Here is a 16,699-nt window from a genome sequence, read left to right as displayed (position 1 = left end):
AATCTGTTATAGCACAACTGGTGCCTTCACCAACTCTCCCTGTGCTTTCAGGCATTCATTTACTCAGCATCACAGCCACCATCTAGTCTTAGATAAATAATCAACACAGGAATGTGAAATTAAAGATATGCCTTTTATTGCAGAAAAGAATGGGGATTAGAGACTTTTCTTCCATCTGCTGTGCTGCAAAGCATGAAAGAAAAGAACATAAAGAAAGCACTTTCACACCTTGTCAAAGCAAATCAAAACCTAGTTCCTCCGGGTAAAAAGGTATTTGCATCTTAATGGAAAATATATTTTAAAGACCAGAGAGGACTGCATGCACGGGAAATGTTTAAAATTAGTTCTTCGGAGAAATATCTAGCCAGTATATTTTCAAAGATTGTTAGACTGTATAACTTTCAGTGTCTATTACCACATTTCCAAGAACAATTAAAAATAATTAATTGTACCCCAGCTAAACCATCTCCTCATTTTGAGAATGGTGGAAAATTGATTATTAACCACCAGGATTTTTTAAATTCATTTAGCACCTGCTGTTAATGGCAAACTTGTTAGAGAATTACGTTCTCTCTGCCTCTAATGCTCTAAGCTATGTTAACCTGTGAGCCTGGCACAGACATAAGACATTTTCATGGTACTACAGGATGATTTGCTCTGGCGCCGCAGGGTAAAGTGACCACAGTTGGCAAGATGTCACTTGATAAATTATCTCCCTTATTGTAATTGAATCTTCCGTGTTGTTATAATATGCCTAGTCTTGGTATTAAGCCTTTGCTTCAACCGGGAAAACTGTGAGGGAAAATGTCTATGGACATTTGCCTGTGGAAAACATCTATACCATATACACCTCTACCTCGATATAACGCTGTCCACGGGAGCCAAAAAATCTTACCGCGTTATAGGTGAAACCGAACTTGCTTTGATCCACCGGAGCGCGCAGCCCCACCCCCCCGGAGCACTGCTTTACTGCGTTGTATCCGAATTCGTGTTATAGCGGGTCGCGTTACATCGGGGTAGAGGTGTATATGCAGCTTTTAGATACTGAGACACTCTGTGAATGGCAGAATACCAACGGCTTGATCCAAAACCTATTGAACTCAACAGAAAGCCACCCATTAACTTCAATGGGCTTCAGCTCAGGACCCAAGAGACAACCATAAATCTGTGTTTATTTTAGTACTGCTAAATGTTAGAGGTTAACTAAAAGCTAATTGCCAAATTTTTAACTGAACAAACCAATGTGTACCCTTTACATAGCTGCAGCAAAAGCTGAAATGGTGTCCGCTGTATATATTTTATCCTAGTGGTTCAGGTATGTTTGAATCCATCCCTGCTGCTGGATTCCCAGCTGGCAATAGTGGCCCACAATAGCTTACACTATCTTCAGTTAGGACAGAGATTACAATGCTGCCTCCCTGATGCACACCTTGACAAAATTATCTATGCTTTTGATTACCTTCAGGTTGGGCTGCTATCATGTGCTCTGCTGAGGGCTTCTCTTGTAATACATAGTGCAGCCACCTGCATGTTTAGCAGGACAGGCCAATGTGAAAACAACCCTGGTGGTCTGTAGTGGCTACCAGTCCACTCTGGGAGTAAATCCAGGAAGTGGTTATCTTCTATAAATTTGGTTCCCTTCAATGATTAGGACCCTTCCTATCTCAGAGGTTTTGTCTCCTTTTCACAGTCATTGTGTTCCACTTGACTACTTTAGCTATCTGTCCCCAGGACTGAATGCCTAGTGAGGGATAGGAGAAGACATTTTCAGTAGAAGGCTGAGCACTAAAGCCTAAATCTGGAGACTTTTAAGATGCAGTGCATGATAAATGTATTTATTCAAATTTTCCTAATATAGGCATGAGTTACACCAGTGGACAGGGTGGAGTGGTAAAATCATAGAAATGCAGGGCTGGAAGGGACCTCGAGTAGTCATCAAGTCCAGCCCCCTGTGCTGAGGCAGGACCCTGTAAACCTACACCATCCTTGCCGTGTTTGTTCAACCTGTTTTAAAAAATCTCCAATAGTCAGATTTTCTAAACCTTTTTTTCATTTTTGTTTGCTGCAATCTGTCCACATCTTTCCTAAAGTGTGACACCCAGAAATGGACACAGTATTCCACCTGAAGCCTCACTAGTACTGAGTAGAGCAGGACAATTACCTCCCATGTCTTAGACACCACACTCCTGTGAATTCACCTTGGAGTATTAGCCTTTTTCGCAGCTACCTCACATTGATTCATATTCAATTTGTGATCCACTACAACCCCCAGATCCTTTTCAGCAGTACTACTGTCCAGCCAATTATTTCCCATTTTGTAGTTGTGTATTTGATTGTTCCTTCCCAAGTGAAGTACTTTGCACTTACCTTTACTGAATTTCATATTGTTGAATTCAGACCAATTCTCCAATTTGTGAAGGTTGTTTTGAGTTCTAATCCTGCCCTCAAAAGTGCTTGCAACCCTCCTACCTTGGTGTTATCATCAGTTTTTATAAGCATACTCTCCAATCCATTATCCAAATCATTCATGAAAATATTGATTGTACCGGACCCAGGACTGACCCCTGCAGGACCCCACTAGATATGTCCCCCCAGATTGACAGTGAACCATTGATAATTACTTGCAGAATATGGTCTTTCAACAAGTTGTCCACCTTATACCAATTTAATGTAGCCCACACTTCCTTAGTTTGCTTATAAGAATATCATGTGGGACTATGTCAAAGCCTTATAAAATCATGATATATCATAACTACTGTTTCCTCATATCCACTAGGCCAGTAACCCTGTCAAAGAAGGAAATTAGGTTGGTTAGGTTTGTTTTGACAAATCCCTGCTGGCTATTCCTTATAACCCTATTATCCTCCAGATGCTTGCAAATTGATTGTTTAATAATTTGTTCCAGTACCTTTCCAGGTATCGAAGTTAGGCTGGCTGGGCTATAATTCCCTTATTCCTCTTTGTTCCCCTTTTTAAAGATAGGTGCTATGTTTGCCCTTCTCCAGTCTTCTGGGACCTCACCCATCCTCCAGGAGTTCTCAAAGATACTTGCTGACGGTTCCAAGATTGCTTCACATAGTTCCTTAAGTACCCTGGGATGAATTTCATCAGGCCCTGCTGTCTTGAATACATCTAACTTATCTAAATATTCTTTAACCTATTCTTTCACTATTTTGGCTTGCATTCCTTCCTCCTTGTTGTTAATATTGTGTGGTCACCATTAATCTTTTGTGAAGACTGAAGCAAAATCGGCATTAAACACATCAGTTTTCTTGATGTCATCAGTTATTAGCTCTCCTTCTCTACTAAGTAGAGAGCCTACACTTTCCTTCGTCTTTCTCATGCTCCTAATGAATTTAAAGAACCTTGTCTTATGGCCTTTTAGATCTCTTCCTAGATATTTTGTGCCTTAGCCTTTCTGATTTTGTTCTGACACGTTTATGCTATTCTTTTGTACTCCTCCTTAGCAATTTGTCCATGTGCCCACTTTTTGGAACTAAGGGGGGCTTGATTTGTATGCAAAATATATTTTTTTTAACTGTGGATTTTGAGGTTTTTGCCTGAGCAAGGGCTGCAGATTTTGGGCTACATTATTTGTATGAACTGAAGAGCTTTTTTTTTCAGTCTAAAAATTGTACTTTAGTTCTTAATTTTTAAATTGTTTGTTTTCCCCAAAAAATTAAACGGCAAGCAAACACCACACTCCTGCCCCCCAAAACCTTCATTTAAACCTATTTGTAAATTATTCCTATTTTTCATGGAAATAAATTATGGCATGTTTGTATGTCTCTCTTTCTATTTTTCAGGTTCATCCTCTGTTACGGGTAGTAGAAAAGTGACTAAATTATTGTTTGTTTAAAAAAAACTTCTTAGAAGTAAGTTAGAAATAAAATCCTATATATCACAAGTATCTAGCAAAATGTGCCATGTCTAGCTGTTCTTAGCAATTTTTTAAACATCTCGTTCTTTTTAAATTCACATTGGTAAACCAAATTTTAAAGAACTGCTACTGATGGTGATTATGAATAGAAACTCCCGTCTACCCTTGAAATCCCTCAATGAACAGATGTTTAATCTGAGTAGTCTAACATTTTCCTTTTACTGGAAAAGTTCCAGTGTACTTGCAGTGCCCTGATGCAACCCATGCATGAGTCTTGAGTACATCTGGTCAAAATAAATAAGATTTTAATTCCAAGATCTGAAATCCTGTTCCTTCATCAGGAAGTCAAATATGTAATGATTTATCGTCAGTCTGATGAGTTCTTGTCACAGTCCAGTCTCCTTAGGCTGTGTAATCATGTTTTAATTCTTCCATTTCCATATGTGTTGATTTCCCCCATTGCATCTTACTCCTGTAATAACATCAGAAGTTTCCTTCTCCTCAGCTGTCTGCTCTGCAAGCCAAGGTGCATTATCTCAAGTTCCTCAGCGATCTGCGATTATACGGGGGGCGTGTGTTCAAGGCAACATTAGTGGTAACTTTTTCCTTTATTTTCTTGATAATTTTCTCCAATTAATTTGTATCTGCCTGACTCACACATTTGCTTTAAGGAAGTTCAAGTCCAAATCAAACATTCTAAAATAACATATACACTATATTGGATCAAACCACACAAACACTTTTATTTCATTCTTCTTGAAAATGTCTTCCGTTGTATTCTGATTTGCAGCTTGGAGGTAGCATTCATTTGGTGGATGATACCATGGGTATAATTATAAAATACTAAAGTTGTTGAATAAAAAATTATTCTTTTAAGACATATACTCTACATCCACCCATGAAAACCACAATGCAGTCAGTTTCTAACAAAAATAAATTGTGACAAGATAACTTTTATTTTATGCATTTTACTATAAATCTAGTACAATCATGTACCTGTTGTTGGTTTTGTTTGGTTTTCCCTCTTACCAAAGAACTTATTAACTCATGGCAAAGAAATACTGTGCAAATGAAAATCTCATAAAAATGAAACAGGGTAAAAGTGGTGTTTTTGTTTCATCTTATTTTATTTTTGTTATGTAAAACTTGTCAGGTTTCTTACTCTTTTCAATTTTTATTTTCTTCTTTTTATGTTACAGCAAGGAGAAAAGCGTTCAGAAGTGACTTTGTTAGTAGGGCCCCGCTATGGTATCAGCCACGTGATCAACACCAAAACGAACTTGGTGGCCCTGCTAGCAGACTTTAGCCACGTTAACAGGATCGAGATGTTTACAGAAGATGAGAGCACTGTTAGAGTTGAGCTCCATGTCTTAGATGTAAAAGTAAGTTGACTGTTGATTTGTATCAATTTAGTATCTTAAAATAGCACGATTTTCATTTTCCCTCTGTATTGGAATAGTTGATAAAGTTGTGCATGATTTTGTTATAAATGTTTCACGCTACCAATATTATGAACGTGTATTGTAGAATTGTTTTAGCCAAATGGCATACAGCTGATTACTTAGGAACATAGGAATTTCCATATCACATCAGCCCAATGAGCTATCTAGTCCAGTATTCTGTTCCAGATGCTTCAGAGGATGGTAAGAGAAACCCCACAGTGGACAGCTCTGGAACAACCTGCCTAGAAGGGAAATTTCTTCCCAATCCCGTAACTCTTCTGAATTCTTTTTATTCTATCTAATGTAATTGTGGGGGCTCTCGTTCTTCATATAAATGTCTGATCCTCTTTTGAATCTTACTGAGCTCTTTGCCTCAGTGGAAATGAGTGGAATTTTGCATATTACATCCTCTCAGTGTAGTTTATAGGATCTTGAAGCTTTATGGTGGAAGCTTTCATAGACTTTCTATAGAATTGTATAGGGGATAAATAGAGCTTAAAGTGGGAAATATCACAGTATGCAAAAGTTCAATACTTTTAAGCTAAGGATGCTACCAATTTTCCTCTTTCTTACAAAGGTATATGGAAAAAATACACATGGAATATTTACCAAGCTCTTCTTTCAAACACTTAACTTTTATTGACAAGTATTATTTCAATATATTTAAGTTGATAATATTGCTGCAACTTGATCTGGATGCACCAGAAAACCTTAGTGGCTGGTGAGCACCTTCTATTCTTTAGCTCCCTGGACAATAATAATATCAGAAGCTCCCAGAGTGCTTTATAGCTATTAATGTCACAGAGCACCCCTTAGGGGTAATTATGTGGATGGGGAAACTGAGACAGAGATTAAATGACTCATTTTGTTCACACAGAAGTTTTGTGGCAAAGCCAGGAATCTCCTAGTCCTATGATGTAATCAGAAGATCATCCTTCCTCTGTGTTTAAGACCAGGTAGTTTGAAGGAGCCAGGAGATGGGAATCTAAGAAAGCTAAAATACTTTATAATACTAATTAGGGCTGTTGATTAATCACAGTTAACTCATGCGATTAACTCAAAAAAATGAATCGCGATTAAAAAAATTAATCACGATTAATCGCAGTTTTAATCGCAATGTTAAACAATAGAATACCAATTGCAATTTATTCAATATTTTGGATGTTTTTCTACATTTTCATATATATTGTATTCTGTGTTGTAATTGAAATCAAAGTGTATATTATTTTTTTATTACAAATATTTGCACTGTAAAAATGATAAACAAAATAAATAGTATTTTTCAATTCACCTCATACAAGTATTGTAGTGCAATCTTTTTGTTGTGAAAGTGTAACTTACAAATGTAGATTTTTTTTTGTTATATAATTGCACTCAAAAACAAAACGATGTAAAACTTGAGAGCCTACAAGTTCACTCAGTCCTCCTACTTGTTCAGCCAATCGGTAAGACAAACAAGTTTGTTTACATTTACAGGAGATAATGCTGCCCTCTTCTTATTTACAATGCCACCAGAATGTGAGAACTGGCATTTGCCTGGCATTTTTGAAGCTAGCTTTGCAAGGTATTTACATGCCAGATATGCTAAACATTTGTATGCCCCTTCATGCTTCGGGCACCATTCCAGAGGACATGCTTCCATCCTGATGATGGTTGTTAAAAAAAATGTGTTAATTAAATTTGTGACTGAACTCCTTGGGGGAGAATTGTATGTCCCTTGCTCTGTTTCACCCACATTCTGCCATATATTTCATGTTATAGCAGTCTCGGATGATGACCCAGCACATGTGGTTCATCTTAAGAACACTTTCACTGCAGATTTGACAAAATGCAAAGAAGATACCAATGTGAGATTTCTAAAGATAGCTACAGCACTCGACCCAAGGTTTAAGAATCTGAAGTGCCTTCCAAAATCTGAGAGGGATGAGGTGTGGAGCATGCTTGAGAAGTCTTAAAAGAGCAACACTCTGATGCGGAAACTACAGAACCCAAACCACCAAAAAAGAAAATCAGCCTTCTGCTGGTGGCATCTGACTCAGATAATGAAAATGAACATGCGTCGGTCCTCACTGCTTTGGATTGTTATTGAGCAGAACCTGTCATCAGCATGGACACATGTCCCCTCGAATGGTGGCTGAAGCATGAAGGGACATATGAATCTTTAGCACATCGTTAGCCGGCTACAACAGTGCCATGAGAATGCCTGTTCTCACTTTCAGGTGACATTGTAAACAAGAAGAGGGCAGCATTATCTCCTGCAAATGTAAACAACTTGTCTGTCCGAGCGATTGACTGAACAAGAAGTAGGACTGAGTGGATTTGCAGGCTCTAAAATTTTACATTGTTTTATTTTTGAATGCAGGTTTTTTGTACATAATTCTACATTTGTAAGTTCAATTTCCATGATAAAGAGATTGCACTCCAGTACTTGTATTAGATGAATTGAAAAATATTGTTTCTTTTGTTTTTTTACAGTGCAAATAGTTGTAATCAAAAATAAATATAAAGTGAGTATTCTACACTTTGTATTCTGTTTTAATTGAAATCAATATATTTGAAAATGTAGAAAACATCCAAAATATTTAAATAAATGGTATTCTATTATTAACAGTGCAATTAATCGCACGATTAATCGCGATTAATTTTTTTATCGCTTGATAGCCCTAATACTAATAGCTAAGCAACACAGACCATAAAGCAGAGAAGTAATCTGTAGTGACCTGGCAGTTCAGTGAGGGAAGAGAAATATAAATGGTGAGTATCAAGAATGACAAGGAAAATGAGTCGCGCAAGATTTATATGGACTAATTAGCAAAAGGGTCAAAATACCTATTCTGCTTCCTGTCAAAAGGCGAAACCTACCAAAAGTAGTGTTATGATAGCACATGAATAAGGATATGGAAGTTTGGCATATGATTATCAATAACTGAAAAATAACGTGAAACAGAAGTTTCACCACAGTGGGTAGGCCTAGGAAGTGGTTGATGTTGGCCGGAAACTAGGCATGACCATAGCAACTGTGAAATACTTTAAGTACAAAATAAAGCTGCTCAAACCCTTGACAGAAGTCCAGAATGAGGGCAGCACTAACAGCATTTGCCTTCCACTTATGATGAATTCCTCCATGGGATGCAAGAGGAGGGAGTGGGCCTACCTGAGTAAGGAAGGGGTAATTTACATCTGCCTGTAGCGGCACTAGTGAATGTGGCCTAAGTGTCCATTCCCCAATCAGTAAAAGGGAATGATAATATCTCTCAGGGTTATTGTGAAGCTTAATTAGTTAATGCTTGTAAAGCACTTTAAGATCTTTGGTTGAAAAGTTCTATAAAAGTGTAAACAGCTTGAGTCTTTCTTTTACCATTAATTTTCCTTTTCAGTATTCTCTCTACCATGTTATTTCCCAAAAGTCATCCATAAAAGTTTAGTTGCTTCTAGGTTACGAAAAGGGTGAACAGCAGGTCACAGTAATACTCTTGGCATTTAAAATCTCTCTGGAAATCATGTACTTTTATTGATCATCTCATAAAATTCAGCATCAAGAAAGCATTTCAAACACCTCTCTATATACATGCACACCTGCTCCGTCTTAACACTAACATAACAAGAATTAATTCACTCATCTTTGGGTAATAATTTGTATTAATTTTATGCCCAAGGTTGACTGCTTTGTGGCAAGCATGTGTCCTTATACCAAGGCTCCTGTATTTCTGAACAAAATCTCAAATTGCCCAGAAGCAAAATGATAAATAATCATAATAATAATTGCCTGGATTTTTCCATCGCGTCTGAAACTGCACATGTGAAGTACTATGTGAATAAGGGTGTCATGGAATTATGTCAACACCATGTGTATTGGCTTAAGATTCTACGCTATGGATTTAAAAAAAAAACATATACCCTATTTTGTGCTTTGTCTTAGACAGCTATGATCAGAGAACCTTGTTTTGATCAAGAGGGCAAGTACCCAGCCTCCTTCAGGACCAATTGTCTATTAGTTTGCAGGAGGGTCCAATAAAATCTTCCCATAAATGTGGATACTGCTATAGTGTGGCATTCCAGGACTTTCAGCGAGCTGTAGCAATGATCACATGGGTCATTACAGTGCAGCAAGGTGCTGGGCTGTAGATCCACACCCTGGCTTGCCAGGCAGTTACTTGCCATGTAGACAAACCACAGGGTACACCAGTGAGAAAGGTGAAAGATTTAGTTCTAAAATTTTATGAACAACATTAACTTTTTAATAAGTTCTAGATGTTAAGCATCTTAGAACTCATTTGAAAATTGAAGCTTTTATTATTAATAATTATATAGACAGCAATACAAATATTAGTTAAGCATCAAGTGAATTTAAAATGTCCAGTTAGACATTTTCCTTGCTTCAGCTCTCATCTCTCCGAACATTTTGTACCCTAAATATTGTTTTCAATCAGACCTTTCAGAGCTGAGGAAAACTAATTTATTTTTTGATTTTCCAATGTAGCATTTGTGAAATAATTCCTATAATTTACATTTTATAAATATACTAATTTTAATAAGCCATGTTTCAGCAAGTAAATGTATTAAGAATGAATAGCCGTAACGAAGACTTGGTTGTTTCCTTCATAGCCTATTACTTTGCTAATGGAATCATCAGATGCAATGAACCTTGCCTGCTTAACAGCTGGATACTATAGACTACTGGTTGATTCAAGGCGCTCAATATTTAACATGGCCAACAAGAAAAATGCAGGAAACCGAGAAACAGGTATTTATTGCATAATGCATTAACAGAAGTCACATGTACAAAACAAGGCCTTGATCCTGTGATTGGCCCCATGTGGACAAAATTCCATTGATGTCAGTAGTGGTGTGTGCAGGTACAGGGGTATGCCCATTCAGATCTGATTGCTAGTTTGGGGCCTAGAGTTGTAATATATAAATTTGGCTTTATAGTATTTTAAGGTTCAGCCATTGTTCGTATTAATGGTAACATAAAATGTTTAATGTATTCCTCCTCGTGCTACAGTGAAACAAATAAATGATCATTTGTTTGCATACAGGTTATAACATTTTATATAACAAGAGTCTTCATGCAGAAATGTGAGGTGCTGGGTTTTTTTTAGATTATCATATCAACCAGTCCTGGGTTATCATTTCACCTAGTTTTAGTTTAGTTCTCTGCCCTCACAGCATAAAAACATCCAGTTAATCTTAATTCTTAAACCAAGAGCTCCATGGCTTGAAGTAGAGGAGAGTTTGAAAATGGTTTGACTGTAAAAGGAACAAGTTTATGCAGCTGTTCTATATTTAAAACATTGCTTATTCAGAATTAACAAGTCAATATTATAAAATTTGATGAAACAGTTCATTTGTTAAATGACTGTTGCTTTTATTTTGCCAAACTGTAGGAAATGAAAATAGAGGGAAGTATAACCTCCATGCTTCTGAGTGGAACTGTGTACCAAAAACTACTACATTCATGGCTGAAGGGGCTCAAGAGGCCCAAAGAACATTTGTAGACCCAAAACAGAAGACTGCAGAAGTTTCCGAAAGCCCCATGTGTCAAAAAGACCACAGGCATCTGTACATAGAAAATACCTATAATTCAGGTGGACTCGATCAGGGGCTGACCAAACAAGATGACTCCACTGAGGCAGGAGAAAACAGAAGTTTAAACCAGCAGTCATTACTGTCACTCTCAGGACTGGAAACTACCAAGAAAGCACAGGACTCTCCAAGGGGAGCAAAAGTATCCTTTATATTTGGAGATCACAGCTTGGATGGTATCAGTCCCCAAACCCTTGGCTATGAAAGACTTCTGGATGAAAGTCCAGAAGTTTTGGACAAACAGAGAGCTATTTATATTAGTAGTACCAATGATATTAAAGGTCTAGAATTGTCTCCAGATGTTGAAAGCATTCAGTTTGCTACAAATTCTGTTTATGCAAGCATAAACGATGGCAAAATATTTGGAGCTGCAGAAGGGATAGAAGAGCCCTTGTTGCATGACATTTGTTATGCGGAAAACACAGATGATGTTGAAGATGAAGATGAAGTTAGCTGTGAGGAGGACATTATGGTAGGAGAAATCAGTAGGCCTACCATTCTCAGTCTTTCTGGTTCAAGTGATGATATTATTGATTTGACATCACTCCCCCCTCCGGAAGGTGATGATAATGAAGATGACTTCTTATTACATTCTTTAAACATGGCCATTGCTGCTCCTCCACCTGGCTTCAGGGACAGTTCAGACGAGGAAGACTCTCAGCACCAAACAACACAGTATATAGAAGACAAGGAGCAAGCTAGTAATCTAGGAAATGATGACATTCCAGTATCACTCATTGATGCTGTCCCTACTAATACTGAGGGGAAGTGTGACAAGGGGCTAGATGATGCTGTAGTCTCCACTCTTCAAGCACTAGAGGCTTTGGCGGCTTCAGAGGAACAGCAGACGAATGACAATTCAGGTTCTTTCACCATAGTTACATTTATTCATTGAACATCATTCCACTTCATCCATTTGCGCCATTTAGCCTTGGAAACATTCCATTCTATATGTTTTTACCATCATGTACACACCTCACATTCCATATCACGTGGTGGAACTACCATAATGTTGCTAAGTTACCTTTCTTGGGGATTATGCAATAAAATTGGAGTATGCTTTAAAATAAACCATAAAAATCCCTTTATTTTTATATTTAACACACCCCATTTTCTTATCCGTTTATTCAAGTGCCTCAGATGCTTTCGTTAATTGGCTCTTATTTTTTGTGGCATGCAGGTGTAGCAATCTTGCGAGCATATAGCCCTGAGTCATCTTCAGATTCTGGCAATGAAACAAACTCTTCTGAAATGACTGAAAGTTCTGAACTAACTGCAGCACAGAGACAGTCAGAAAACTCCACACGTATGTTTTTGACCACTAGTGAAGGTTACCAACCCCTTGTGGAAGAGCAAACAGAGTTCCCCGTTGCTAAGAATCAGGCTGGAGGATCACTTGCAAAATCCTCACAGTCCATAGCTGGTCGTCAAGCTGCTGAGCTACAGTCAAAAGTTGTGCCTTCGAAGCAGATTCTTCATTCAGACAATATGGAAATGGAACCAGAGACCATGGAAACAAAATCTGTCACTGACTATTTTAGCAAATTGCACATGGGGTCTTTGGTATACTCTTGCACTAGTAAAAGGAAAAATAAGATGACTGATGGTGAAGTGAAAGCAGCCTGTGATGGTAATGCTACTGTGAAAAAGCATCAGGGAACTAAAAAAGCAGAGACCGATGAAGACCTAAACGCTATATGTGGTACTCTTTCTTCAAGAGATGGTCAACGCATAAGCACTTTTAACGTGGAGAGAACTGCTTTTCGCCAAAGATGGTATGCTGCTGCCGATGATGAAGCAGCAGATAAACCAAGCTCAGAAACAGTGAATGGGAAGACATTTCCAAGAGTTTCTGGTCTTGGTAAAACAGATACTGGCTCTAAGAATGAAGTGAATCCTGAAGTTAATGAGGGTGATACTTCAGCACTTGGCCCAGGTGAAAACTTTTTGTCTGATATGACTAATGTGTCTTCAGCCAAAGACCTAAATGACTCAGAAGATGCAGATGAACATTCTTCAAAGCTACCGGAAACTGAGCAGAGTGTGAGTAGACTTTGTGAATATCACTTGACCAAGCGCATGTCATCTTTGCAAAGTGAAGGCCATTTTTCTCTGCAAAGCTCCCAGTGTTCTTCAGTGGATGCAGGATGCAGCACAGGCAGTAGCCCATGTGCTACCCCAGTCGAATCTCCTCTTTGTACCTCTGATGTTAAGCACATTATCTCGGATTCTTCTGTGAAGGGCATTGGCTATATTCCAGCAGATGAAAGAGTTGCCATTCTTCCAAACCATGGAACAACATACAAGGAACTACATCAGCAGTCAGAAGCTGCGTGTCATAGAATGTCAATGCCTGCCATTCATTCAGCAGTTAATGCCGAACCACTGTTTGGCACTTTGAGAGATGGATGTCATCGGATCCCCAAGATTAAAGAAACTACAGGTACAGCAATTTCAAAGCATGTGTTTTTAAAGACACATATTTAATAGGGTGTATATGTAAAAACCAAGTGTGAAGATTACATCATCTCTTATCTGAATGCATATTGTCAACCTAGAGTGGACAGTGAAATTAGGTCTAAACTGTTTCTATTCATTCTCGCTTTCTGGTTCTGCTGTGTGGCTTTTGCTAAAATAACCCCAATTAAAACGTTGACACTCAGGAAAACATTTCTATTAGCATTAGCTTTTTAAAAATGTTTCCCAATCTCCCTGACAAGGCTGTCTATTGGAAAGAACATTGCTTGAATGCTACATCAGAATTTCTAAAATTTTGTTTCTTTTGATTTTCTGGATACTTCTGTAGAGCTAGATATATTTGAGCCATATGAGCTTTAACAATGTATGTAAATTTGGGGTAGCGGGGGAATCTGTGATTTAATGATCATATATTATATACTATTTGCCTGCTATGTGGCTAAAATAAGTGACTTTTGCTAAAATAGTTGCACAGAATAATCTCCAGATAGCAATATGAAAAGTGTGTTGTTATTGATAGGCCAGGAAAGGCTTAGAGCACTAACTGTAAAGAAGAGAAAGAAATGGGATTAACTATGCATCCTTTTAATTTAAAAACCCATTGCATAAGTTTCCTGTAAGGATAGCTTAGGTGCAGTATCCTAATCACATAATTTAAGACCCAATTTTAAGAGATTTTATAAAATCTTGGTTTGGGGGGGTTGTTTGTTTTTAATTTAATTGAAAACAATATTTGGTTGGGGTCTAAACATTTCCCCTTTACTGGTTGCAACTGAAACACAGCAGCATTGTGTAAGTTTATGAGAACCAAAAAATGAAACTGACGAGAAGCAAAAGTGAAACAGTTTCTTTTCACTGCCTAAAAAAGCGTATTGCGAAACAGAATAAAAATAAATGGAATTTTCAAAATTCTTTCCATTTTAGTAACATAAGGGATTTTTAACCTGTCAATATCCCTTTAAATACTAAATGGGAAACTTCCATTCCAGTTAGCAGAGGAGCGATGTTCATGAAAGTTCTATGGAACAATTTTCTGCTGCCTCACATTATAAGTCACAGTGTGGTAATAGAGGGAGTAGTCAGTTATTCATAAATGAGAATATGTGGATAGATTTTTTTTTTATTTCATGTTTAGAGAAACACAAAGACATATGACTATTTGCTGAAAGACACATTACTATTCATGCATGGTACTAACTGAAATGGGGGTCCTGGAAAAATACTGTTAGGACAGGTCATTTTTTTTTAAAAGTCCATAAAAGATACTTAGAAATTCATTCTATGAATATTATCAGTGTGATGCTTAATTATTCTCTCTGTTCTTCTACTACCCCTAGTGTAGCTTTCACAGAGCCTGGAAAGGGAAGACGAGGGGGCATGCCTTCAGCTTTTCCTAAACAGCCTCTAACTGACTCCATCATGCTATCATCCAACATTCACTCAGAATCAAAGGTGCCAAGTCAAAATCAAGACTCTTGTGACATTCCTAAAGTAAAACAGGGATGTGGGGCAGCAGTTAGTTTATGGCCATATGACATGATGGGAGGAAGCCTCAGAATGCCACACAGCAGGAAAGTATTGAGACGCAGCAGCAGCGTCATTGCAGGGTCCACAGGCATTGAGATGCTTCTTGAGAAGAAAAAGGCTGCACTCAGTCTGAAATGTCTAGACATTGCTGCAAGAGATGATTCCAAGTCCGAAAAAAGGGTGGAACTCCCTCTGGGCAAAAAGTTATCCAAAAGCTATTCTCAAAGTTCTATGAATGATAGCACTGACGTCAAAGACAATAAAAGGTCTTCAGTCACCAGCTCCATGCAGAAGGACTCCAAACAGTACAGAATGTTGCCCTTACGAAAGTCAGATGCCAGCAACTGGAGATGCCGTGGCCCATTTAGCTATTGTTTCCTAAGCAGAGGAAATGACAATGAGGATGATGAAGATGATGGAGACAACAACCACCTCTCATGCCTCTATGAACCACAGATACCGTGTGCGTTACCAGAACCAGCCAGCCAGTCTTTTTCCATTGAAAATGAGAAGAAAGTTGTTGAGTCCCCTAAACAGATACTAAATAGTACACATGACAAGAGCAATGCTGAAGACCAAGGTGGCCAAACTGATATGAATCTCAGTGACATGGCCTTTGATGCACAAATCACAAGAATAAATGTGATGAAAGAGAAAACTTATGCAGTGCCTGATGGATTTCTTGCAGCACAAGAAGATGCCAATGAGCTGCTCTCTCTGGTCCGAGCAAGTGTGGGGAAGAGGGAAGATTTACATCCGGAAACATATGACCTTAAACTTTCTCAGTTTAAACAACTGTTATCTATAGAATCGAGACAGTTGGGAAGTGCCTGCAGGAAAATGGCCATGGCTGATAAAAGCCCCGAGGAAATGCTTCTAGCTATGACTTCCAGCTTTCAAGTGCTCTGTTGCTTAACAGAAGCCTGCATGCGTTTAGTGAAAGTCATGAACTCTGAAACACAGCAGCAGGAAATTATAGCTAAAATAGATGAGGTCGTAATAAACTACATTTGTCTTCTGAAAGCTGCAGAAGCAGTGTCAGACAAGACCTCCGATGATCCTAGCATTAAACTCTTGGCTCGACATTCGACTACCATGGCCGCTATTGTAAGCACACTAACACGTTCTCTTAAAATGCTTTTAAACAAATAAAATACAAACATCACTTCATAATCTACCTTTGCAAAGCCATACATAAAACCTTTTGTTTACTGTATGTGTATGAACTAATGTAACAAACTCAGCTCCCTCTATCTGTATATTTTGTTATTTTATAAAAAATAAGTATGAGATAAAAAAAAAAACAGTTCTGCTACCGAACATTGACAAAGTACTGGCCAGATCTATCCTTCTGTTTATATTTTAAATAAAATGACAAAAAAACAAAAACAAAAACAAAATCAAAGAATCCCACAAGAGCATATTGACATTTGGCTATTTTTCATATAGTCAAATCTACAGGTGTATGATGTGAGCTTTTAAAGCCTGTGATGTCAGAGGAATTGTTTCCTGTTCCCTCCGAATTTCCATTTGGAGAACATTACATCCACATTTAGAAATAAGAAATGGAATCATAATGTATATAACACAGTATTTAATGTTTTAAAATTATAATTTTTAAGCATTGGAAATAGCAAAAAGACATTTAAAATCCAAGAGACTATTATGACTTACTAGAGAATATATATATAATAAATAACTCTTTTGTTCATATTGCCTGGTTACCTGATGCTTCTTTTCTAGGAAATGTTTCCATATTGCAAATAGAGAAAATGATAGTATCTGA

The 16,699-nt window shown here is 37.8% G+C and overlaps 1 protein-coding gene across 1 annotated transcript in view; it reads left to right on the top strand.

Annotated features, from left to right (window-relative positions):
- The window catches only part of FRMPD4 (FERM and PDZ domain containing 4), a 436,947-nt gene extending 420,770 nt beyond the window's left edge, over positions 1–16,177 (top strand). The window contains exons 12-18 of the mRNA XM_065415057.1: positions 144–270; positions 4,386–4,475; positions 5,080–5,262; positions 9,928–10,066; positions 10,710–11,771; positions 12,089–13,351; positions 14,729–16,177. Of these exons, the coding sequence (XP_065271129.1) occupies positions 144–270; positions 4,386–4,475; positions 5,080–5,262; positions 9,928–10,066; positions 10,710–11,771; positions 12,089–13,351; positions 14,729–16,065 (4,201 nt within the window). The 3' untranslated portion in view covers positions 16,066–16,177. The remainder of the gene's footprint in view (positions 1–143; positions 271–4,385; positions 4,476–5,079; positions 5,263–9,927; positions 10,067–10,709; positions 11,772–12,088; positions 13,352–14,728) is intronic.
- The last annotated feature ends 522 nt before the right edge of the window (positions 16,178–16,699 follow it).

Source organism: Emys orbicularis, chromosome 1, assembly GCF_028017835.1.
Source record: "Emys orbicularis isolate rEmyOrb1 chromosome 1, rEmyOrb1.hap1, whole genome shotgun sequence".
In the NCBI taxonomy this organism is placed as follows: Eukaryota; Metazoa; Chordata; order Testudines; family Emydidae; genus Emys; species Emys orbicularis.
This window is presented reverse-complemented; position numbering and strand designations above follow the sequence as displayed.